This window comes from Amphiura filiformis, unplaced genomic scaffold, assembly GCF_039555335.1.
Source record: "Amphiura filiformis unplaced genomic scaffold, Afil_fr2py scaffold_116, whole genome shotgun sequence".
Classification (NCBI taxonomy): Eukaryota; Metazoa; Echinodermata; class Ophiuroidea; order Amphilepidida; family Amphiuridae; genus Amphiura; species Amphiura filiformis.
The window spans coordinates 82,687-109,063 of record NW_027305580.1 but is presented as its reverse complement, the minus strand read 5'-3'; the positions used below and the strand labels follow the sequence as shown (position 1 = coordinate 109,063).

At 36.9% G+C, this 26,377-nt stretch overlaps 1 protein-coding gene across 1 annotated transcript in view; it reads right to left on the bottom strand.

The window, feature by feature from the left end:
- Positions 1 to 20,111, bottom strand: part of LOC140145019 (uncharacterized) — a 46,079-nt gene extending 25,968 nt beyond the window's left edge. Inside the window, exons 1-5 of the mRNA XM_072166810.1 lie at positions 20,079 to 20,111; positions 18,514 to 18,670; positions 17,224 to 17,315; positions 7,096 to 7,205; positions 4,656 to 4,694 (exon numbers count right to left, since the gene is read on the bottom strand). Coding sequence (XP_072022911.1) covers positions 4,656 to 4,694; positions 7,096 to 7,205; positions 17,224 to 17,315; positions 18,514 to 18,651 — 379 coding nt within the window. The 5' untranslated portion in view covers positions 18,652 to 18,670; positions 20,079 to 20,111. The remainder of the gene's footprint in view (positions 1 to 4,655; positions 4,695 to 7,095; positions 7,206 to 17,223; positions 17,316 to 18,513; positions 18,671 to 20,078) is intronic.
- Between the last annotated feature and the right edge of the window lie 6,266 nt (positions 20,112 to 26,377).

Genomic DNA, 26,377 nt, shown 5'->3' with positions numbered 1-26,377 from the left:
CATACCATCATGATACATTATGATTGTAAACATTACATGGGTTACCAGTAGTGAAATCATAAGCTTAGCCTATCCCCAACCGTAAGCTTACCTGATCCAGGCGCCTACTTCATGAGTTCCGACCAGTACCCTAGCACTATACTGATATCTTCTCTATCTGGCACTGAGTCATTGCATGCCATTGATGATGTAAGCTTACAAAATATTATGATTGTAAACATTACATGGGCCTAAGTCACTCTACGAAATGGAATATCGCATTCAAACACACATTTCGGGTCAATACTCACCTTAGCACTTGTATATTTGTAGCAAATGTTGCAGTTCTCTTCAATTTTAGCCTTTAACACGGAATGTCTGGTAGAAGCAGACAGACCGGGGAAAACGAGGGTAGGCAGATTTCTTTCATGCTTTGATGGTTGAGCAAGTGTCCCAAGTTATGCACACTGGTGACATTGAAAAAATCTCACGACCCCTCTGGTACGAGATACAAGACCCCCCTAAAATGACCCCCGCCTCCCCCTTTCCAACAACAAAAAAGCTAGAAAATGGGTATTTTCAAGATGATCAAATATATAGAAAACCATTCACAATCAAAAATATACTCTGCAGGTATTAAGTTGACATATTAATCTTAACGGATATGAAAGAAAAAGTAAAAAATCTAATTGGGTTGTTCCATTTTTTAGGAGGGGTGTTTTCCTATTTTTCACTTTTTGAGAAAAAGTGAAAAATTAGTTTTTTACCCACTTTTTGACGGAAAAAATAAAAACCTTCATACCTTTTAATTTTTTTTATTTTCACATGTAAACTAGTTTCATACAAGACTAATTAAATAAAGAAATAAAAATCATGGAGAGTATTTTAATTTACGAGATAGAAGCCCCGGAAGTGGACTACTCTTTCCATATTCTAGCATGCAGATGTTGTAAAGATATTGAGTTTAAATGGTTTTTTTAAGTCTTTATTGTGTATTTTTAATAATCAGAAATTGTTTTTCCTTTATATTGTCTAAGATGACAATCAAAGGTATTTTGAAGCCAGGGCTATTCCATTATAATACGGAGGTATCACCCTAGAACATCTCAAGTTTGCTTATAATGGGACCTAAAAAGCTAGAAAATGAGTATTTTCACGATGATCAAATATATAGAAAACCATTCACAATCAAAAATATACTCTGCAGGTATTAAGTTGACATATTAATCTTAACGGATATGAAAGAAAAAGTAAAAAATCTAATTGGGTTGTTCCATTTTTTAGGAGGGGTGTTTTCCTATTTTTCATTTTTGAGAAAAAATGAAAAATTGATTTTACCCACTTTTTTGACGGAAAAAATAAAAACCTTCATACCTTTTAATTTTTTTATTTTCACATGTAAACTAGTTTCATACAAGACTAATTAAATAAAGAAATAAAAATCATGGAGAGTATTTTAATTTACGAGATAGAAGCCCCGGAAGTGGACTACTCTTTCCATATTCTAGCATGCAGATGTTGTAAAGATATTGAGTTTAAATGGTTTTTTGAAGTCTTGATTGTGTATTTTTAATAAACAGAAATTGTTTTTCCTTTATAATGTCTAAGATGACAATCAAAGGTATTTTGAAGCCAGGGCTATTCCATTATAATACGGAGGTATCACCCTAGAACATCTCAAGTTTGCTTATAATGGGACCTAAAAAGCTAGAAAATGAGTATTTTCACGATGATCAAATATATAGAAAACCATTCACAATCAAAAATATACTCTGCAGGTATTAAGTTGACATATTAATCTTAACGGATATGAAAGAAAAAGTAAAAAATCTAATTGGGTTGTTCCATTTTTTAGGAGGGGTGTTTTCCTATTTTTCATTTTTTAGTAAAAATGAAAAATTCGTTTTTTACCTACTTTTTGACGGAAAAAATAAAAACCTTCATACCTTTTAATTTTTTTTATTTTCACATGTAAACTAGTTTCATACAAGACTAATTAAATAAAGAAATAAAAATCATGGAGAGTATTTTAATTTACGAGATAGAAGCCCCGGAAGTGGACTACTTTTTCCATATTCTAGTAGGCAGATGTTGTAAAGATATTGAGTTTAAATGGTTTTTTGAAGTCTTGATTGTGTATTTTTAATAAACAGAAATTGTTTTTCCTTTATAATGTCTAAGATGACAATCAAAGGTATTTTGAAGCCCGGGCTATTCCATTATAATACAGAGGTATCACCCTAGAACATCTCAAGTTTGCTATAATGGGTCAATAACATCTAAAAAGCTAGAAAATGAGTATTTTCAGGATGATCAAAGATATAGAAAACCATTCACAATAACAAAATATACTCGGCAAGTATTAAGTTGATGAATGACCATTAACAGATATGAAAGAAAACATAAAAAATCTAATCGGTTTGTTCCATTTTAAGGAGGGGTGTTTTTTCTATTTTTTACTTTTTGAAAAAAAAGGGAAAATGTGTTTTTTACCCACTAGAATGCAGATGTTGTAAATATATTGAATTTAAATGGTTATTTGAAGTCTTTGTTTATCCTTTATATTGTCTAATATTACACTCAAGGGTATTTTGATGTGTGGGTTATTCCATTATGATACAGAGGTGTTTCTCAAGAAAGTTAGCTTATAATGGTCCAATAACATCAACAAAGGTAGAAAATTGGTATTTTCATGAAGAACAAAGATATAGAAAACCCTTCTCAATCAAAAATATAATCTGCATGTGTTAAGTTAAATTACTCTTAATAAGACTACGAATATAAGATAAAAGGTAAAAAAATCCGAATGGTTTGTTCCATTTGGGGGAGGGTGTTTTCCTACTTTTCACCTTTTGAGAAACAGTGAATAATGTGATTTGTAACCATATAGGCTTAGGCTACAATATGGGCTTTTAATCTTTAATGTGTGTTTGTAATTAAAATATGATTTGTTTTCAGTGTGGCGCCATGGGGGGGTGCTATCCTCAACAAATGCCCCCAGTCAGAACTCTTTCCCCATTGGTGGACATGTAAGTAAGATGCAATGGTTGTCTCAATGATATGACTGCATATTTGTGCAAACAGCAATAGTGGAATAATGTTTACAAAACAATAAAATATTTTCCTATAAAAACACACAAATTTTGAACATTTTGAACATGGAGACCTGGATATTTAAAAAACCCATTTTTTAAGTCTTTTGTTGCTTATTGTTATATATAAATAACCATATTAAAATTGACCAAGTTAATGCAACTCTCCTAATTAGCATCATATTGTAGAGATATGAGCATTTAGCATACCGCACATCTATTATCTGCTCAATATCAGCCATTTTAAACTGTGGAATATAGCAAAAACCATGATAAACTCAGTTTTCTACAAACACCCCTTTGAAAAAATGGACTAACCCTGGCTAATATCACATGTTTGTGTCACCGTAGTCATGTGGTATGGAGTGATAAACAAAATATTGCAGTTTTGAATTGAAGTCATTTCCATATGCAGTTCCTAAAATTAGGAACTAAGGCATTTTGAACATGGAGACTGGATATTAAAAAAAACCATTTTTAAGTCTTTCGTTGCTTATTGTTATAACAATATTTGTCAAGTTTGACCAAGTTAATGCAACTCTCCTAATTAGCATCATATTGTAGAGATATGAGCATTTAGCATACCGTACAGCTATTATCTGCTCAATATCAGCCATTTTACACAGTGGAATATAGCAAAAACCATGACACCCCAGTTTTCTACAAACACCCCTTTGAAATAATGGACTAACCCTGGCTAATATCACATGTTTGTGTCACCGTAGTCATGTGGCATAGAGAGATAAACAAAATGTTGCAGTTTTGAATTGAAGTCATCACTATATGCAGTGATATGGAAGTAGAAGTGTAAGTAACAAAAATACCTCATTTGACTAATTGTTAAAAGTGCCCTGAATTGGTGGATATGTAAGTAAAATAATAAAGAAGTCTCCATGATTTAGAATGCATTTTTGTAAACATCAAGAGTTGGGTAATTTATGACAAAAAATAAAAAATAAAAAAAGATATGAAGGTTTTTATTTTTTCCCTCAAAGATTGGGGAAAATTAGGCATTTTCAACATTTAAAAAATACAAGAATATAGTCTCACCCCTCATGCTGAAAATGGAACATTCCAAACATTTTTAAAGCTTGCTGTGCATTTTTATATTGTAAAAATATGTAATATTACATGACAGAAAAAGTAAAGTGATAAACCATTGTGTTATATTCAAACATGTCATCTGAAATGTGTGCAAAATTCAATATTTTCAAATTTGTCAGGGGTTAGCAGAAGCCAATTTTAGGGCGGTTTTAGGGGGGTCTGGTATCTTCCTCAGGGGGGATATGAGAATTTTTCATCACCATTTTCATGAATACTTTAGGGAACCTGATGAAACTTCAAAATATGAGTAAAAAATGCTGACCCCTCTTTTCCTAGATTTTGCTATATTGTACTGTTTTCTGAGATATGTAGTGTTAATTACATAAATTCAGTCAATGCACTTCTTCGGTGAATGCAAATGCTAATAACAACTTGTTTAGAAACAGGGTTAACTTGCTCAATCAAAAGTTCTCGCACACACATCCCATGTAAAATGCCATTGAGAGAAATTAATTTAAGTAACAAATTTGAGGAACTTACTTCTTGATAAACTGCATCTCTGGAATTTAACAGCATTGTCTGCAAGAAACACAACCAAATTCAAAGATTCAGTTTTAGACATGCATGTCATCAATCTAATGCTCTGCGATAGCCTTTCAACATAAAGTTTTGGGAAATTTTCTCAAAATATAAAGCGCTACCTCAAGAACCGCTGAACCAATTCCAGGCTTGATTGTACTAATTTTAATGCATTTTTCATGCTGATTCCAAATATGAACATGAAAATGTATTCAAAAATTTTGATTTTTCAAAGAAAATTTTGAAATTTGTTGTCTGCAGTCGACACCTGCATGGAGAGGGTTAAGTTTATTATAATGACATCTATTGTTAATTTTATGGCTTTAACCCTAACAGGACTGTGTACTACATAATACTACTTGATATATGCGCTGTTCGTGCGTGCATCCCACATGGTGTGATGACGCAATCACCCTAAGTGATATATAAGCCCGGTTTCGCTGGCCAGCGAAGCCCAAGACCCGTGGCAAAGTGTCGCCGACCCAGTGATTGGCATGCAAGGGGTCTCGGGTTCGAATCCCACCCAGAGCAAACAACTTCTTTCTTCGTTTTCTCTCTTTATTCCGTCCTTCTTTCCCTTCCCGTCGCCATAAAGCCCTTAGGCGGTTAGGGTTAGAATCAATTCACTTTTGATTAATAAAATAATAGATCTAACCACTGGCCAGATGGACTCAAAATGTGCTATTCCAGTTCAAATCCATACACCCCCGATGGAAGACAAAATAATAGATCCAACCACTGGCCAGATGGACTCAAAATGTGCTATTCCAGTTGAAATCCATACACCCCCGATGGAAGACAAAATAATAGATCCAACTGGTGGCCAGATGGACTCAAAATGTGCTATTCCAGTTGAAATCCATACACCCCCTGACATGAACTTTTAATCTTTCACACATGGAATGAGAAATTCAAATGGGGTTACCTGAATGGGTGACTCCATTTGAAATCTACACCCCCTGTGTCTTCCATAGGGGGTGTGTGGATGGAATAACCCAATGGGTATTATATAGACCTATTGAGGATGCATAGAAATGGATTTTGTAAAAAAAGAAAATTATAAAAGAAAAATAAACAAATAAATAATGTAGGCATTTATATAGCACCTTAGCAATCATTAAAGCATTTTACATTTATTCCCCTGCCAAGATGATATCACATGGCTGTCAGTGAAAAGTGTTCAGAATGTGCGACAAGTGAGATAAAAGTATCTTTCCAAAGACACAACCAGTTGGCCTTCACAGGGTTCGAATACATGTACTAGTGATCATAAGTCAAACACTGTGCTAATGAATCCCTATTGCATGTTAACTCTTCAACATGGGTGCCAACTCTTCCACATGGGTGCCGACTGCAGACAACAAGTTCAAACATTTCTTTCTTTTAATTCAAATATTTTTATGACCATATTTGGAATCAGTATAAAAAATGCATTAATATCAGAACAAACAAGCACAGGACCAACAGCTTTACATGACTTCTGAATCATGGGACGGCATGCATACACTACCTATACCTGCACATGCTAGAACAGTATATGGGGTGAGAAGAAATTCTACAATTATATTCCGTACTGCTTCGTAATCAGACAAATAGACACTGATAAATTAACTTCACAGTAACCGAACGTAATTGCAAGATTCCCAACCTTTTAGGAGAGGAAGAAGAATAAATTTCTCACCATTAGGCTCACAGATCATATTCTCCTGGCCGAGAATGGACTCTCTCTGTGCCTGAAGGTTTGAGTTTCAGCCCCAGCAGTGTCATTAATTTGCTCTGGGGGGAGGGGTGATGAGTTAATGCTCTGTGTGCTAGCCACAGGTTTCAACATATAAAGTCCCCAAGTTTCTCAAAATATCAAGAGCTATCTTAAGAACAACTGAACCAATACTAGGCTTGTTTGTACTCATCTTAATGCATTTTTCTTGCTGATTCCAAATATGGTAATTAAAATGTCCAATTCTGAAATTTTTTAATATTTTCATTTTTTAATCATTTATTTTTCTGCAGTCAACAGTGGTGTGGTGAGAACATGATATTCTCCCAGAAAAAGAACTGCTAATTGTACCTTGCAAAACTTGAGGCGCTGATCCGGCATGCGAAAGTATATTGTGGTATCTGTAGGTGTGCACTTCTTCAAAAGAATGTGGTGCAAGCGAAGTAATTGTTAAGTGCTTTAATGATAAGTGTTGTAAAGGTGCTATAGAAAAACGCCTTCTTCACTGCAAAACCCCAAGTTGTTGTTTAATGGTTTATGGAATGATTTGGGTCACAGTGTTCAGTATAGGTTTGGCATAACACACTATAAAGCAATACAATCACTACAACAAATAAGGTTGGAACTTGTCTGCAGTCGACACTAGCATGGAGAGGGTTTGAGTTTGTTGTTTTTTTCACTCACCTGGAAAACCTTGAACCAAATCTTTACACTCCTGCTCATTGCTCTGTAGTTGTAGCTCATAATTACTGCACATATCACATGGCCTCCTGCTTCTCTCTATCATTCTTGACCTTAACAAGGAAATAATGAGAGACTGATATCAGTTAAACCAACTGGCAGCTTTGGTAGTTGATCTTATAGAAACACAGTCTGTAGTTGTAACTCATAATTGCTACACATATCACATGGTCTGCCTAGCTTATCTCTAGTATTCTCGTAGGTAAATTTCATGTGCAAATAGAGAGCTCCCTCCTCTAAAATCCAAACAAGTATTAAGGTTCTGTGTCCTTATTTGCTGGTGGGAAATTTATGGGAGGGCACTTTTAGGTTGTGCCTAAACTTCCACTTATGTCAAGGGAGACCATAGCGCCATTAGGGGAATCTTTACAGTATGACAGCTAATGTTGATCTATCATCATAAATTTGAAGTTATGACCAACAGCTTGAGAACCACTACCCAATACTAGGCTTGTTTGTACTCATTCCAATGCATTTTTCATGCTGATTCCAAATATGGTCATGAAAATTTACAATCCTGAAATGTTTGAATTTAAAAAAAAAATGAAATTATAGGTTATCTAAGAACTGTTTTGACAGGTTACAAAGATAAAAGGTCTACATCATGCACTTAAACAATCAGATATATGGCAAAAGTAGTCGGCTATATTTTGATCGGATACTCAAATAATTTTATCATGTAATTATCCAATTAGGGGCACTGTAAGTAAGACATCAGGGTTAATGGGCATACTGGACATACTGTAAGAAAGCCAGACACACCTGTTCTTGTAGTTGACTCCAATCAGCCTATTTCACCCTATCTATGATTGGCTCAATACATTATAGCACTCTTTGTAACCAATCAAAACAGTTCTAAGACAGGCACACCTGTTCTTGTAGTCGACTCCTATTTTACCCTATCTCTGATTGGCTCTCAATACATGACAAAGCACTCTTTCTAACTCTTACAGCCAGACTCACCTGTTCTTGTAGTCGATTCCTATTTTACCCTATCTCTGATTGGCTCAATACATGATACAGCCCTCTTTTAGCATGTTTCTATTAAGCATCCGGAATTTTTCCAGTGAAATTGTTCACCGGGTAATAGCGGAGAATGACGGCTAACGGTCAATTTCTATTGGGGAGGTTATCCGGAAAATACCAGCCGCCGTGGCCCGATCATCACACTTGCCGGCAAAAGGTCATATTTCGTGTCATTGCAAAAAGTGTGGGTTGACCTTGGTGGGACCTATTACGATCGAAAAGTTGAACTTATATAATATATTTAGTTTTTATGCTCAGGTCGGGGCATGACTACAATGCACAAAATACGTTGTATAACCCCCCACCATAATCAAAACCACTCTCCAACTGGCCCTTTTATTCTTTCAGTTGTCCACGCGAAAGTAGGATTTTCAGCCGTTATTTCTGATTTATTAAATAATCTTACTCCTATTTTTTTGAGAAAGGCGCAGGATTGGTTGTTTTAGTAAATTTCCTATACTTAAGGTATAGGGAAATTTTACATTTCGCCACATATATAAATTGTACAAATAGCACAAATAGCTAGAAGTAAATGCAAAAGACAAGGGTTCAAAGGGCTTTAACGTACTGGCCATAAGCAATTTTGAACTTGGATTATTTTTCTCATATCCTAGTTGCTTCCAATGATCGCTATTTGTGCAATTGGTGGAAAGGGCTTTAAGGTGCCGACTATATAAGCAATTATGACATTGATCGCCAATTCCCTTCTAGCCGTCAGCAATTTGTGCAATTTATGCAATTTTGAACTTAGATTATTTTTCTCATATCCTAGTTGCTTCCAATGATCGCTATTTGTGCAATTTGTGCAATTGGTGGAAAGGGCTTTAAGGTGCCGACTATATAAGCAATTATGACATTGATCGCCAATTCCTTCTAGCCGTCAGCAATTTGTGCAATTTATGCAATTTTGAACTTAGATTATTTTTCTCATATCCTAGTTGCTTCCAATGATCGCTATTTGTGCAATTTGTGCAATTGGTGGAAAGGGCTTTAAGGTGCCGACTATATAAGCAATTATGACATTGATCGCCAATTCCCTTCTAGCCGTCAGCAATTTGTGCAATTTATGCAATTTTGAACTTAGATTATTTTTCTCATATCCTAGTTGCTTCCAATGATCGCTATTTGTGCAATTTGTGCAATTGGTGGAAAGGGCTTTAAGGTGCCGACTATATAAGCAATTATGACATTGATCGCCAATTCCCTTCTAGCCGTCAGCAATTTGTGCAATTTATGCAATTTTGAACTTAGATTATTTTTCTCATATCCTAGTTGCTTCCAATGATCGCTATTTGTGCAATTTGTGCAATTGGTGGAAAGGGCTTTAAGGTGCCGACTATATAAGCAATTATGACATTGATCGCCAATTCCCTTCTAGCCGTCAGCAATTTGTGCAATTTATGCAATTTTGAACTTAGATTATTTTTCTCATATCCTAGTTGCTTCCAATGATCGCTATTTGTGCAATTTGTGCAATTGGTGGAAAGGGCTTTAAGGTGCTGACTATATGAGAAATTATGACATTGATCACCAAGTCCATTCTAGCCGTCAGCAATTTGTGCAATTTATGCAATTACCCCCCCCCCTTGCAAAAAAGTCCACTGTTTCAAAAGCGAGTTGACTTGTTGTAAAATTCTTAACTCGCCGGCGGGACTTGCCGTATGATGCCTAGGATGATGAAGATTGATGAGGATGACAAGATGCCGATGCCTCAAATTTAGTATGACTCGGATGATGAATTGAATATAATGATGATGCCTAGGATGATGATGACTCCGATATGATGCCTAGATGATGATGACTCCGATAATGATGAATATGATGATGATGATGATGATGATGATGATGATGATAATGATGATGATGATGTTGACGACGACGATGATGATAATGATGATGATGATGACGACATACAAAACGTTTTAAAACGTTATCTTGACCTTTATATAACCTGACATTTTAATGTTATTAAAACGTTTTTACCTAAACCAAAAGCCAAAATATAACTAATTTAAAATGTTTTTTAAACGTTTTTGTGTTTGCTAGGAGAGTAAGGGGGGTTTTCGGACTTGTTTTTTCTTTCTAAACATCCTTGTACGTATCATTCTTCCTTAAATTTTCTCGGTTTGTAATAAGGCGGTTCTCGACAGCAATGGGACAGCGCTATTTTGGGAGTCTAATTACCCAGGAATAAGAGCTAAATCAACCGTGAAATTTTGTTGATGACGATACCTCGCATGATGAAGACTTGGATGATCATGATGACCATGATGATGAGGATGACAAGAAGGCGATGCCTCAGATTCATAATGAGGATGATGATGATGATGATGATTAAGGCAGCAAAAAAAAGTTCAGTGGTAGTGTTAGGGCGGTTTTCGGACTTGTTTTTTCTTTCTAAACATCCTCGTACGTATCATTCTTCCTTAAATTTTCTCGGTTTGTAATAAGGCGGTTCTCGAAAGCAATGGGACAGCGCTAAGGCGATGCCTCAAATTCAGTATGACTCGGATGATGAATTGGATATAATATCATCACACTGCCGACGCAGCTTTTGACTATAATGATGATGCCTAGGATGATGATGACTCTGATATGATGCCTAGGATGATGATGACTCCGATAATGATGAATATGATGATGATGATGAATATGATGATGATGATGATGATGATGATGATGATAATGATGATGATGTTGACGACGATGATGATGATAATGATAATGAGGATGATGATGATGATGATGATGATGATTAAGGCAGCCCCGAAAAGTTTAGTGTTAGTGTTAGGGGAGTTTTCGGACTTGTTTTTTCTTTCTAAACATCCTCGCACGTATCATTCTTCCTTAATTTTTCTCGGTTTGTAATAAGGCGGTTCTCGAAAGCAATGGGACAACGCTAAGGCGATGCCTAAGATTCAGTCTGACTCGGATGATGAATTGGATAATTATAATATCATCACACTGCCGGCGCAGCTTTTGGCTAATGATGCTGATGATGATGATGATGATGATGATGATATGAAAGCGGTTCTCGAAAGAAATGGATGCAGCTTGAGCCCTGAAAAGTTGAGTGTAACCGTACTTAGGGTGGTTGACGGATTTTTCTTTTTGCTTATAAGCATCCTCGTACGTATCATTCTTCCTTAAATTTTCTTTCCACCAATTGCACAAATTGCACAAATAGCGCTAACTGGAAGCAACTCAGATATTGTCCTCATTGCTTTTATAAATTGCATAAATTGCAACACCTGTGGCTATTTCTACAATTTGTAAAAATTGCTTACGATACATGGCTATTTGTACAAATTGCACACTTTATTGTGCAACGGTAGGCAATTTGTGCAATTGACTGACATAAATGGCACAAATTGCAACACCTGTGGCTATTTATGCAATTTGTAAAATTGCTTACATACGTTGCTATTTGTGCTATTTGTACAAATTGCACACTTTCCTGCAACTGTAGGCTATTCGTGCAATTTACTGACATAAATTCCACAAATTGCAACACCTGTCGCTATTTATGCAATTTGTCCGACATAGATTGCATCAATTGCAACTATCTGTGGCTATTTATGCAATTTGTGAAAATTGCTTAAGCAACTGGCTATTTGTGCAATTTGTGCTATTTATACAAATTGCACACTTTCTTGCAATTGAAGGCTATTTGTGCAATGACCAATCCTGCGCCTTTATGATTTTTTTCCGAGTGAAGATTGTACTTCAAAACACAATAAAATGATAAACAAATCACCTGACCATGTCAATTTCCGCTTTCTCCCCTGTATGCGCACTCTGTCGGAACGATGTCAGTTTCTATTGGCGTTACCCGGATAATTTCTCCGCCATTATCCTACCAAAAGTAGGATAACTTCCCCGGAAAACTCTCGCCACTATTATCCGGAAAATAGCGGAGAAGGTCAGTTTCTATTGGGTACAATTAATCTCTTACCCGGGTTTTTTCCGGATAATGGTCCCAATAGAAACACACTATCTGTAACCAATCAAAATAGCTCTTACAGCCAGACTCACTTGTTCTTAACCTTTTTTACCCTATCTAATTGGCTCTCAATACATGATATAGCCCTCTTTGTAGCCAATCAAAATAGCTCTTACAGCCAGACTCACCTGTTCTTGAAGTAGACTCCAATCAACCTCACTGACAATTTTCTTGCCAGTTAATGGAGGGAAACCCTCTGGTTAAAACTGACTTGATATCACCCGTCTCAAGAGTGTCACCTGCAACAGAAAATATGACAACAAAAATGTTTAATTTATAACAATATTTTGATTGACACAAGTTTAGGAAATGCTGTGTTCAATTCGAGTTAACTCTATCCACAGGGGTGTCAACTGCAGACAACAAGATTCAAAATTCAAAAATTTCAGAATGGCAACATTTTCTTTAAAATGGGTACAAACAAGCCTAATATTGGTTCATATCTCAAAAATTTGACTTTTTATGTTGAAACCAATGCATGCAAAGCATTAAACCTCTATTCAGTTTGGATCAGACATGAGAGGTAAAGTTCTATATTATAGGCATGTCTTATTCCATATACTAGTATTATGTCATTAAATAAACAAGACAACCTTTATAGAGCATCTATTATTTTGTGATCAAAACTGCAAGTCAGCTCACAATGTTGGTACATGGGCAAATTTAGGCCCTACATGTATTTTGCTTATTGACAAACAGCTTTAACATTTCACTTGAATCTGTCTAACAGATACTGTAATGGGCTATTCCAGTTGAAATCCATACACCCTTATGGAAGACATGACCTTAATCTCCCACACAGGGAGTGTGAATTTCAAATGGGATAACCTTTATGGGTGACTCCATTTGAAACCTACACTCCCTGTGTGGGAGATTAAGGTCATGTCTTCCATAGGGGATGTATGGATTTCAGCTGGAATATCCAAATCTTCAGGTGATACTTGTTTCTAACTGAACTAAATTCAAGATTGGTATTGTGTGTATATTTATTTTGTTTATCAAGCCATTCACAGCAGGTATCTAACACTAGGAAGTAAAGACAGGTTGGCATCCAGATCCCTTGTGAAACTCTGCATATCCTGATTAGACAATGTTCAGAAAGGGATTCCATATTCCGGCATAAAAGGGAGAAAAGATCTATTGTCGCTGACCAATATAAGATTAGATCTGGGAGCCTTCACAGTCAGGTCATTTGATCTAATGGAATGCAGAAGGCATACATCAACTATATGAAGCTGTGTCTGTAGCTGGAATAACAGATATGCTATAGAACAGACCTTCTCAACTAGCGGCCCGTGCACCACTTGTGGTGCTTGGAGTCAGTTCAAGTGGCGCACAGTTATTTTAATAATTTTTTCACATAAATCTTGAACATAAAAGGGGTGAAAATACCCAATCTGAGCCTTGAAAAAAAACACAAAATCCAGGAGCTTCCAGGGGTGCTATCCCCTGGAACCTCATCGGGGCTATACCTCTGGACCTCACCAGGGGCCCTAAAGTGGGCCCTGGACCCCATCTGCTATGCTCTCAGTCACGCACACACTCCCTCGCAAAGTCCTTCCGTAACATGTTGGCACCTCATGATCAAGGTTAGGCAAGCTATTTTGCATTGTGTGTTTATTATATTACACTTAAATACAATAATCCTTGCCTGTTGTATACGAGTATCTCAAATAAAATCAAGCTTGGGCAAAATGACATTATGATAATATATTGAGGGATTAGTGCCAGAAGGTTCTATCTGCAATAGCTGCCCTATAGACAATTTGACAATTTCTGCATTCTATATTATACTGTATATATCTCATAATATGACACCTGGCAGCTATTGCAGATAGGACCTTCTTGCCCTAAACCACTCAAAGGTTTCAGATTTTGTTGAAAGAATGAAAAATGATGATGTACATACATTTGTACGATGTTACCAAAGCAGCAGAAATAGATAACATATATTTGATCCATTCAATGAGGTAGTCTAGATCCTTCAGTCCTCGAATACTTGGGCAATGTAAAGGATTGTGAGTAAAAAAAAAGTTCCACCATTCGAGGGCTGAAGGATTCAGGCTATCAATGAGTACCAACTCTGCCATGTTTGTGTGTCACTCATGGAGGCCACTTATAATTGAAGACTGAATTAAAAAGACTAGTTTACGTCTGACATCAGGGCAAAGGCGCAGCGTGATTGGTTGCTGACCTGCGCGCAGTATGGCATTTTTGGTCTGGTTGACAGGACGTCAGAAGCAGACTAGTCTTTTTAATTCGATCTTCAATTATAATATACCTCCAGATTATTTTGCTATTCGCCCGGCAAACTTTGATTCAAACTGTGTGGTTGTTTGTGTTATGTGTGTATTGTATTGTGAACTTAATTCATTAATTAAAAGTAACTGTAACTTCCTAATTATTCATGAAATATGTAGAGTCCAACCCCCCTAATATCCGGACCTCTTTTATACGGATCTCTATCCAGATGTGCAAATTTCACAGCAAAATATGTTTTTAATGCTTTGACACCTAATGTCATGCTCTGAAGAATTCAGAATGACATAATGTTGCATACATGTCACTCAAAGCTCATCATTCAGTGGTATTACCTCATGTTGAGTAATCTGTTGTTGTTCCAATTTTGGTGCTTTGGTCATTCAATAGGAAATTACACATAATTCACTTATCCAGATATTTCACTTATCTGGCCAATGCGTGTTCCCATCATGGCCGGATAAGAGAGGTTGGATGCAAGATAAAAGTTTTGATGTAAAACACACAATTTGAAGAAAATTGCAACAACAAAAATTCCATCTATACAATGATCAGCTCGTAATAGGTGAGAATTATTAGGTTTTTGTCACCGCACGAAACAATGAAGTCCCAACTTACGCCAGTGTAAATTCACAAAAGCGTGCATCAGTCATGCAATATGCAGTTCGCGTTGGTGCTGGCACCCTGCTGTGTGTACCCCATTCTATATCAATCCACGATGTTATGAGTCCTGCCTATTACGAGCTGGTCAGAGTATAGACGATATAGCAGTACGTATGGTGGAATTTTGAGTCTTTGGGTATAATATCACTGGATCCATCACATCACAACTCCACAATTGGCTTTCAAAATCCTCTCACAAAGTACATTGATGTTGAATATAGATTAGGCTATTCCAGTTGAAATCCATACACCCCTATGTAAGACATGGTCTTAATCTGCCACACAGGGGTGTGTATCTCAAATGGAATCATCCATTCAGGTAACCTATTTGAATTTTACACTGCTGCAAGATTAAGGTCATGTCTTCCATAGGGGGTGCAATTTCTACTTGGTCATATACCCCCCCCCCTTCTTTTGTTTTTGACAAATATAGCAAATCCCCCCCCCTTTCTGTTTTCTTTATTACCTTTTGGGTGTTCCAGCTACTGCTGAGGTTTGAAGTGATGGGCACAAATGTAACTTTTTAGTGTGAAGGGTAAAACTTAAGATTTATAATTGATTGTGAATACCTTCTTTCACTACATGTGCAATAAAAGTAAAACAGATTAAAAAAGTAAACAATTTTATACAATAATTATTTGTTTGTGAGTTTAATTTGACATCTCTATGGTTTTATTCATGGTTTCAGTTTTCCTTGTCTATTGGGTTCAGTAGCATAGCTACTAGCCAGGATCTTAGTGTGAGGGGGCAAAGCCAAATTTTCATCCCTATTTGTTAATATTTTGTCCCCTTTTTAGTCATTTTAATGACTCTTTACTCTTTGCTGTCCCCATTTTATCCGCACAAAAAAATCAGAGGGAAGGTGCCAATTTGCCCCCCCCCCCCAAGCTCCCCCTGCGTATGCCCTTGATTGGCATCCCCGCAGTTGTTAAATGACAATTTCAAAGTCTCACTTAATTGCTTTACTTTCAAATCTGACCTACCTTAAAACAAAAACCAGGAGGCTAATAATTTTTGAAAAAAAAATTGGGGGGGGGGAAGGAAATTGCCAAGTTTGGGGCAAATATATCCCTATAAAATCCACTTCTCCCCTTGACCTTATTCTGCTGGAAAATATAAAATTAAATGAATTCTGGTGCAGACATATAAAGGGCATAAATTCAAGAATACCAGTAGCATAGCCAGCAGGGGAGATTGGGGGTCAGAGACAAATGAAAGAGAAAAGTGTTCCTCTGACAAAAAAATGAAAGAACATCTGGAAGGCAAAAGAAAAGGGACAAGGAGCCTGTTTTCAGCCAAAACTCACCCGATCATGGGCCAATATAGTGTAAAATACATCGTAAAATTTTGCACACTATGCTCGCATAAATTGTCCTAATAAAGCCCTTTTCATCCCAATCATGGACCCAAAATAGCAATTACATCATTCAATGCAAAATTTGTGCAAAATATGTGCATTGGAAGCTCCAAAACTTAACAGTCTCAGTCTCCATCTAAAAAAAAACAGTATTATATAAACAGTATATCCAACTGGAATTTTTTTCGTCTTTTTCCCTGAAATTTTTATTCCAACCCCCCCCCCCCTCCCCATGCTGGCTATGCCCCTGAAAATTACTTGAATTGATGTCTGTATACACCCTGTGATGTACTTTACACTACACAATGACATGATGAGCCACAGATAGGCAGATTGGGAGGGGTAGTCAGTTGCAAACATATCTATGGACAATAAAAACACAATAACAATAACACCAAAGTTTAAGTTCTAAAAATGTCTACATAATATCATTTGAATTTATTTATAATATTGTGCTTTTAATGATACTTCAGTAAGTCCAATTCATAACAATAATTCCATTTCAGTTCATATTTACATATGATGCAGTTTATTTATATATCAATATATTGCACACAAAGACTATTCCATTTAATATCTGCACACCCCCTTTATAAGATTTCACTACCTTCTCAATTCCAGTTATCCCATATTAGTTTTATGGTAAATTCCAGTTGAACATTGTTGAAATTTATAACACCCATTGAAATCTTGCACTTTGGCCTAAAGCCTAAACTTCCTATGACCACCATTTGCCACTAGTCTATTGAGTAATAGTTGTTACCTTTTGGTCTGTTGTGATGCAAGTATTGGCAATGGCTTCTGTGGCTGGATAGAGACCTGTCTAGAAACACCCTGACGTGCTATAGCTGCCATCTGAAAAATGAATAACCCATACGTATCTCCCGATTATCTGTTCACAAGGTTATTTTACTTGATATGCATAAATTATGCAAATGAGCTACTTAATTACCATTATTTTGGCTGATTATTTGATCAGGTTGAGGCCCTTTGTTCATGCTACCCCCACCAAGCTTCGTCATCATAGCACTTATGTTTCACAAGATAACGCACACACCCACCGGTGTAGTGAGGGGGCAGGTGGGGCATGTGACCTGGGTGCCACATTTGGGGGGTGCTGAAATAGCAATGGATAAAAATAAAGGGGTCAACAAAAATAGAACTTAACATAAAAAAAGTAGGTGTTATTATGTTTGAAGCTGCTCTGGCCAATCCATTTGTGTAAAAGGTGACATGTGATCATTGCCCGGGTGCCACAACCGCTAGCTACGCCACACACACGCCATAGTGATCACTAAATCTCTCTCTGAACATAGTTCAGGCAAGACAAAAACAATCAAAAACAAAAGTTTGTTTCTACTTGCAGAATGAAAATACAGACTTTGTTGTACTCTTACCAACACACCTTGTACCCATAGCCAGGCATGCATCCAGGCTGTTTCTACTGAGAGCACTTTACCAGTACATTGTATGCTTAGCGGCAAAAACCTACATTAATTTTTGCATGCCGTGTCAATAGGAAATAATGGTATGAACAGTTTCTACTAAGCTGGCTAACAGATCACCCCTTGGTTAATATGGTTATTATTCTCAGAACAAACATGCCAATCTATTTGCCATCAAAGTGAATACATCATACCTTTAGTTACTGGTTCACACTTGGTTTGCACTTCTGTAAGCAACCCCTTGACTTTGTGTTGTGATCATTTTGATTGTGGTTCTGAGCAGTTACAAGTTGACCTGGCAACGGTCAATTTTGATGTCACACTACGACAGCGAATATGAAGGTGGTATATTGGTGGGTGTACATAAACTTTATTTCGGTTCTTAAGTTTCAGTTTTAGATTTATGATGGTCAATATTTACAAAAGAAACTGAATTCACAATGTTAAGTTTAAAATCAGTCAATGATAGTCTACTGGAAGGAGGAACACCTCTTTTTGAGAGAAATCTAACTTCATGTTTCACCATATCAATCTTCATTTAACTTTTTTTTGGACAAATTGTGTCACAGTTCTCCTTCATGGTAACTAATTGGGTTAACTTGACTTACTGCATTAGACTGCAAGCCATAAGCCTTGTCTATATTCTCCACATGATTCAGCTGTCCTCCATTGCCTCTCTCTGCTACAAATCTGAGTATCTGTTCACTGTAGCCTGCTATGCAGACATCATTTGGATGTTGGTACATGTCAGATGAACTAGAAACACTGAAAAATTACACAGAAATAACAAATAATATAATCTGTTTAAAAACATTGAAGGATTTTTGTGATTTTGTTCCTATAAGAAAATTAAACTGGCCAATAATTCTGTTTGTTACATTTAAGAAGCAGTCAAGTTAGCTCAATCGATAAGGCATTTGAATATGGTGCAAGAGGTTGCGGGTTGTAACCCTGAGGGTGGTTTAGTACGCTCTTGTGGAAAAATTGAGTAAGCTTAAAATTCCCATGGACAAGGAACATACAGCTAATTGTCTCATTGTATCCAGTACGAAAATCGGGAGCTGATACTGGCTGCGAAGGTCAATTGTGAAATTTCAAGGATGTGCGCTTCTAAGCATCAAAGAATGATGTGGGGCTGCAGTGGTCAGCGACAACCTGTAAAGTGTGCTGAGGCTTGTGGACCAACGTGATAGGAAATGCTGCGTGTGAATACCGCACTATAAATATTGTACTTTTCTGTCTTTTTTTTAATGTTAGAGATAATGAAATTGACCATGTTATCATGTGGTCTGACTATTTGGTACTAATCAGTATAAATGTTGGTTTCTGAGACAAACATTGCCAACTTTGGTGCATTGGGCTATTCCAGTTGAAATACATAATACCCACTATGGAAGACATTACCTTAATCTCCCACATCCCATTCACACTCCCTGTGTGGAAGATTAAGGTCATGTCTTCCATAGGGGTGTATTGATTTCAACTGGAATAATCCATTAAATACATACATCTTAACCACATTGTGCACCGTGGGATGAAGGTGGAGGAGGAAGCCTGCCTCTTAAGAAAAAACTATTTCACATGAATGCGGTGGATTGGAAGCTAATTGACTTTGTTGTCCCTGTTTCCGCTCTAACTGGGCTCTTGCTCCCTGAGAGCAACCAGGCTGGTAAGTACTATTCCACTTGAAATCCATACTGTGGAAGACATGACCTTAAACTCCCACACAGGGGGTGTAGATTTCAAATGGAATCACCTATTAAGATAACCCCAATTACCCCATTCGAAATTCACACCCCCTGTGTGGAAGATTAAGGTCATGTCTCCCACCTGGGGTGTATGGATTTCAACTGGAATAGCCTTCTGAGATAAATCAAAGATCCTAATACTGCAAAGCATGAAGTGTCTGTGTGCATGAAAATGTCATAAATTTTGTAAGTGCAGTTGATTTGCAAAATTTTAATGCACATGAATATGTTTTCTTCCTATAGCTTTCAGGAAAATTTCATGTTACAGAACCATGGGTTTTCTCCAAAATGTGAAATTTTAAAGCTGTAAAAATAACATACTTTATTGTTTACCAGACATCAGTATTTCTCCCAAGTATCCCACTTGGATGTAGATATATACAACATTATTCTCCGATTGGCAAGATCATTACTATGATATTTACCTGCATTTTGCACCACTGAGATCAACGTTAACAAAGAGTTAGAAAATACCATTGTGACATAATGCTTACATCAACGTCAAGGGCATAGTCTTAGCTCTCAAATGCCATTTAGTCTGTTCAATTTGCTTGTTTTAATCTCGAGATATGCTTACTTAACAACGAAAGGGTAAAATCACAATTGTGCCACTTTTACTAGGGAATAGGGCTGTACATGTAAATCAATGATAGCTGATGTTGATGCGTCTAATGCACTCCTCCCTTCGGGGCTGGTGCATTAGACGCATCAACACCAGCGTGCGTGCATTATTTTGCCTAATTTCATTAATTTGTCAAATTTCATGAACTTGTCAAAGTTCATTAACCTATAAGTGTGCAATATTTGTTTGTCTTTTAATATGTCTTGAATGACAAAGAGAACAGTATTTACCACATGGTAAAATCATTGACATGCACATGTATTTTATTTTACAGCAGAATGTGAAATATTTATTTATCGTTTAATTTGTCGTAAGTGGAAAAAGAGAATCATTATACCTTTATCATGATAAAACACTAAAAACAATTTTGTATTGTTGTGTAATTGATGCATTCTTTTGATTTCACGAAGGAACTCTTGATAAACTTGATGCTATCATTGATTTACATGTAAAGCCCTCTTCCTAGTAAAAGTGGCACAATTGTGATTTTACCCTTTCGTTGTTAAGTAAGCATATCTCGAGATTAAAACAAGCAAATTGAACAGACTAAATGGCATTTGAGAGCTAAGACTATGCCCTTGACGTTGATGTAAGCATTATGTCACAATGGTATTTTCTAATTGCCACAGAGGGCGCTTTTCACTTGCACAATTTTTTTTGAGACAGGCTGTATACTGTGTGTAAATTGCCAAATGTTTTGAGCAACAAAAAAGTTAGATATATGTAAAGGTATCCTGCTATCATGTCATCAGTGAACCACAAGAAATTGTGCGCTGGTAAAATTTGACCAGTCATATCCACATCCAGGCATTTCACAGTTGGCCACACATCACCCTTGTACATTATCCAAGGGTCTAAATTAAACAATGTCAAAGGTGGATAGATACAGATCCATTTGTTTTATTCTGTTGAGAGGAAATTGCACAATTATTCACTTAATTTTTATGCTGGTTTCAGCACAACATGTGCTTGATCCTGTCATCCAAGATTTAAGTCATAATTTTTATTGTTTTATGCATAAAATATCTTTTCTGGTTTTCATTGTGACATGATCAAGGGGAATTAGTCTAATAAGGCTAATATTGATTTAGAGTTGCTCAAATTCTTTTGCTTCCTATTGTCTTCAGCAACTGACAAAATGCCTATGACATATGGTAACCAGAATCTTAATTTTCATGGGGTGTGCATGAAAATGTAGTATTTCCGATGGGCTAGTAACTACATTAGACTCACATGAATCCGTATCATAAACAGGTATAACTACATTAGACTCATGTGAATCCTTTGATCGTGTCATAATTAGGAAAATATGTCACCAAAATGTTGCATTTTTTCATAAATTTTCAGGGACAGATCTCATATGGATAATAAACAATCTCTGCCCAACCCACCCCACCCCAAATTAAAACAAGGATGAGATGCAAATGCATGTGGGGGCAGTCAAATGTTTACTGAATGAGGAGGAGGGATTTTAATGAATTACTTACCATTTCCAGGAATAATCTGCATTAGCAAGAGAGGTTCTATGTCATATGAGGTTGCTCTATTGATGTATCACAACCAAGACTGCTTGTTTTTTGGGAACTGTAAATAACAATAAATTCAATAATAAATATTTAATTACAAAAAGTGTACCGGTAATGATGATAACAATATGTGACATAATCTGATCCACTCAGACCAAAGTAGGACATTTTTGAAATTTGAGTTATTACCATTACTATCTTGCTGAGTATCTAAGCTTCAACTGGTGTTGAAATCTCAAATAGTCCCTGACATGTATATTTGGTTGCAATCAATGAACTTTTTATGCGTCAATTTTCTTATATTTTTGTTCTTTATTTTTGCCTACATACATGAGCAGTATCTCAATTTCATTCTTGCAGACTTTGGTTTGATATGATCAGATTGTGTCACATAAAGCAATATTTTATGGAGAAGAAACTGCATGGTTCTCAACAACAAAACAAATCAGTGTGGTGGTGCAAACAGTATTACTATTAGGTGGAAGTCCCGGGTGGAAGTACAAGAGAGGAAATAAATTGGGTATGCACTCAGATCTACAACATTCCAATCTATCAGAACACAGATTTTTAACCTCAATTTGTTTGTACATTAATCAAATGACCCTCAAATATGTTGGGTACAAAAACCATAACTTGATGTCAAGATTTGAGCTATGATTAATGAATGGAGATTATTGAACTGTTCCACTGAAAGTGAGAGCATTCTGTTTGTGTTTTTGTTCTTCTGAGCTACATGTATAAATGACAGCAATAAATATGCACTCCTGATGGAATAAGTTGATGTAGCAACGCACGGTTAAAAGCATTTAAACCACTTAAAAATGCACAATAGACAAATCCTTTTTAAATACGCATCAACAGCATCATATTCATTATGTATTCTGCCACCCCGTATGTAGATTAGCAGTATATTAAATACAATCACCACCGAATCTGTCACAATAAACAACACAGTAAGTCATATCTTTGCAAATCTCATTTATGACCAGCAAGCCATCACATCAAACCAAGCACACCTCTGACCAGGTTTGTCAACCTTCATATCACCCTTAAACATTGGGGGAAAGAGAAAACTGGGGACCTTAATATTAACCCTACCCATGGTGAGTTGATCACACTAGTGATATCAAGGTCATCCACACCTACTTACCTCTAGCATTCGTAATGACTTAAAATACAGGAATTTAACATTCCTGACGAACGTTCTGTCTAGCTACAGTTAATGAAACAGGTGAGTATAAATGCATCTTTAGAAATGACCGGCAATTGTGTGTTCTCAAGTGGGTTTTATCATGTTAATTAGTGACCTGGCACACATTTATATTGGTTCGATCAAGCATTGAAATGCTTTCATTTTTTGTACTGGATCGTTCAAGCATTCCCAACAATTTTTTCAATGTAAGTGCCTCTGGCCCTAGTGGAAGAGTTCTAGGGCTAGTGACGATTGCTACGGTCACAAATTTGGTCATTTTACAGTCTTCAAATGTACCCAAAATTTTCACACATGCACCAAATATTTTTTGTTTAAGTCTTATTTTCATGTGAGGAACGGTAAGAAGTGATATTTTGTTAATAAAATTCGATACTGTGTACCCTGTACCAGATAGGCTCAGAAACCTCAGACCATCGAGATAAACGGAGCAGATCAGTGGAAATCATAGTGATGGAGGTGTGTGAGTACCTCAGGCTATTCTGTCGGTCGGACATCCGGGCATGAACCGGCTGACAAACAACATTCACTGGAGTGAAAACAACATTACAACATTCGCATTCACTGAACTCTGGAATGAGCCATCACACTATTGTGCCAGGTTCGACTCTCTGAAAATATAAAAATATGCGATAAAGTTGTTTTCAGTCCAATGCAATTTGTTTACTATGTGCTCAGGTAGACTGTTCCAATTGTTTATGGTGTCTGGGAAGTATGAAAAGTTATAGTAGTTGGTTCTGCCACTTAGTTTCTTGAATGATTTGTTATGGTTGAGCCGAGATGAACTGCGCGTCTGGACTGGCTGCAAGAATGTTCGCGCTGGAATGGCGACCTGACTGCTGTTGATTTTATGTAGCATGGTGAGTCTAGATGTTTCCCGTCTCTCCTTGAGTGGTACCCATTCCAATTTGGTCAACATATCTGTCACGCTGCTTGTCCACCTGTAATCTTTGAAAACAAAGCGTGCCCCTCTTCGTTGAATGGATTCGATTTGGTCTACCAGATCCTTAGTGTAGGGATCCCACACCGTGGAGCAATACTCCACGTGTGGGCGTACCAGAGTCTTGAAAGCTGTGGCTCTAAGGTCACGTGGGCATTGGCAAGAATGGAGATTTCTCCTTACAAATCCAAGGACCCTACTAGCTCTAGCAGTGATTTTGTTGATGTGATTCGACCACCTGAGGTCACTAGAGATCTCAATACCCAAGTAATTATGTGAGGATGTTTCTTGTGAGGATGAGGACACTTGCATTGCCCAGTGTGTATTTATGTTGTTTACGTTGTCTTGCACGGGATAAAAAAATAAAAAATGTAGATATTTATATAGCGCTTTATGCCGTAAACAGCCTCAAAGTGCTTTACATTTATTCCGCCGTCATTAGAATATGTCGGAACCACGTTTGCAGCCTGCAAGTGGCGCAGGGTCCATCAGTACAACGACTGTGACTACCCCTAACAGCTTCCCATTGCACCTGGGTGGGGTGAGGCAAGCGAGGCAAAGCGCCGTGCCCAAGGGCGCAACACGGTGGTGGGACGGGGAATCGAACCCACGCACGTCGAGCAAGCTCTCGGATTATGAGTCCAAGGCCGTAACCACTGAGCCACCGTGCACTCAAAGGTGTAGCATTTGTCTGTATTTGTCTGTATTAAATGTCATTTGTCTGTATTAAATGTCATCTGCCAGTTATTTTGCCATGTGGTTAAAGTGTCGAGGTCTTTTTGAAGTTGTCTAGCGTCTGTGTCGTTTTTGATGGGTCTATATAGTACGCAGTCGTCTGCAAATAACCTAACTGTTGATGTGATGTTGCGAGGAAGGTCATTGATAATAATATGGAAATTTATAATGCGCAAGTATCCGTCAGAGCCGCTCACTGCGCAACAACAGGAATATGACCACAAAGGGGAACAAGATGAACAGAGCAAAAACAGAAGGGGTCCCAAAACCGTGCCCTGGGGCACTCCGGAGCGCACATGGACCCAATCCGAGTGCTCCCCATCATTGACCACCCTCTGCTTGCGTGTTGTTAAAAAGTTGGTGAGCCATGAATGTATGTTGCCTGTGATACCATATTTGTCTAGTTTGTAAAGGAGTCTGTCATGGGGTACTGTGTCAAACGCTTTGGAAAAGTCCATTATAATGATGTCTGTCTGTGTGTTGTTGTCGAGTGTGTAAAAGTCATGAACTGTCTGTAAAAGTTGTGTCTACTTAAGAGTGTTTATACGAAAACCATGTTGTTTGTCTGTCAAAATGTTGTGTTTTTCAAGGTGCTTCATAATGTGACTATGTAAGATATGGGGTGCTATCATCTTCAGTAGTAGGGAGGACGACACTTTTTAGGTTTTTTCAAGGAACAAATTTGGTATCACTGTAAAGAGCATTAAAAAACTTAGACAATGATACCAAAAACAGCTCTATAGCTCAAAGTATGGGGGAGTTATACCTAGTTGAAGTTGTGAAGGGTAGCGTAATTTGTCTGTCATTTTTTGTGTACTGTACCTTGGATTTATTTGTCTAGCACTTGTATATTTTTACAAGTAACACTTACAAATCTGGTATCACTGTAAAGGGCATTAATAAAGAAAGACAATGGTGCCAGAATCAGCTCTATAACTTAAAATATGGGGAGATTATGCCTATTTAAAGCCATGTGAAGTTTACTGTTTTTTGTGTCAATTTTTTGTGTACAATACAGGAGTATTTTAGAGATGATGATATTGCCTCCACTAAGAAATAAATATTGTTAGTAAATAAACAAGTAAATTTAGGAATAAATAAAGGAATTTAAAAAAATGAAAATTAATAAAAAAAATAAACAAATGAATATATGTAATCATATATAATCTGATGTGACCCATGCAACACATGTTCTGCCAGTGATGTTACTTGAGAACCTCATCTGACACTGCACTACTCAATTTTAGTATTGAAAAAAAAAATACAAAGGAAGTGAAAAAAAAAAATGAAAAAATATTACACAGATTCTTAAAGTATCATAGAGTTGATTAAAATTAGTAACAAAAATAATATCACTTGAATTAAGTGTGTGTTTTGCATTTTACCACATACGACATGACCCGATGTGCGCTACATCTCCCACCCGGCATCAGCCCGACCACGAACACTGCATGCACCGCCGCCTCACCACTTCTCCCCGTACTGTTGTATTTTTACGGCCAATTGCCAGTACGGGTCATCACAGTAATTCCCTTTGCGCATTTATGCGCAATGGATTTCTGCAGAAGAATGACCACAAACATCTTCAAAATACTCCAAAATTTCATATTATATAGGTTTCATATAGGTTTAATGACCTCCTTCTGCTCCATTTCGGCAACTTTTTACGCCAAAAATCATGAAAATCTTAC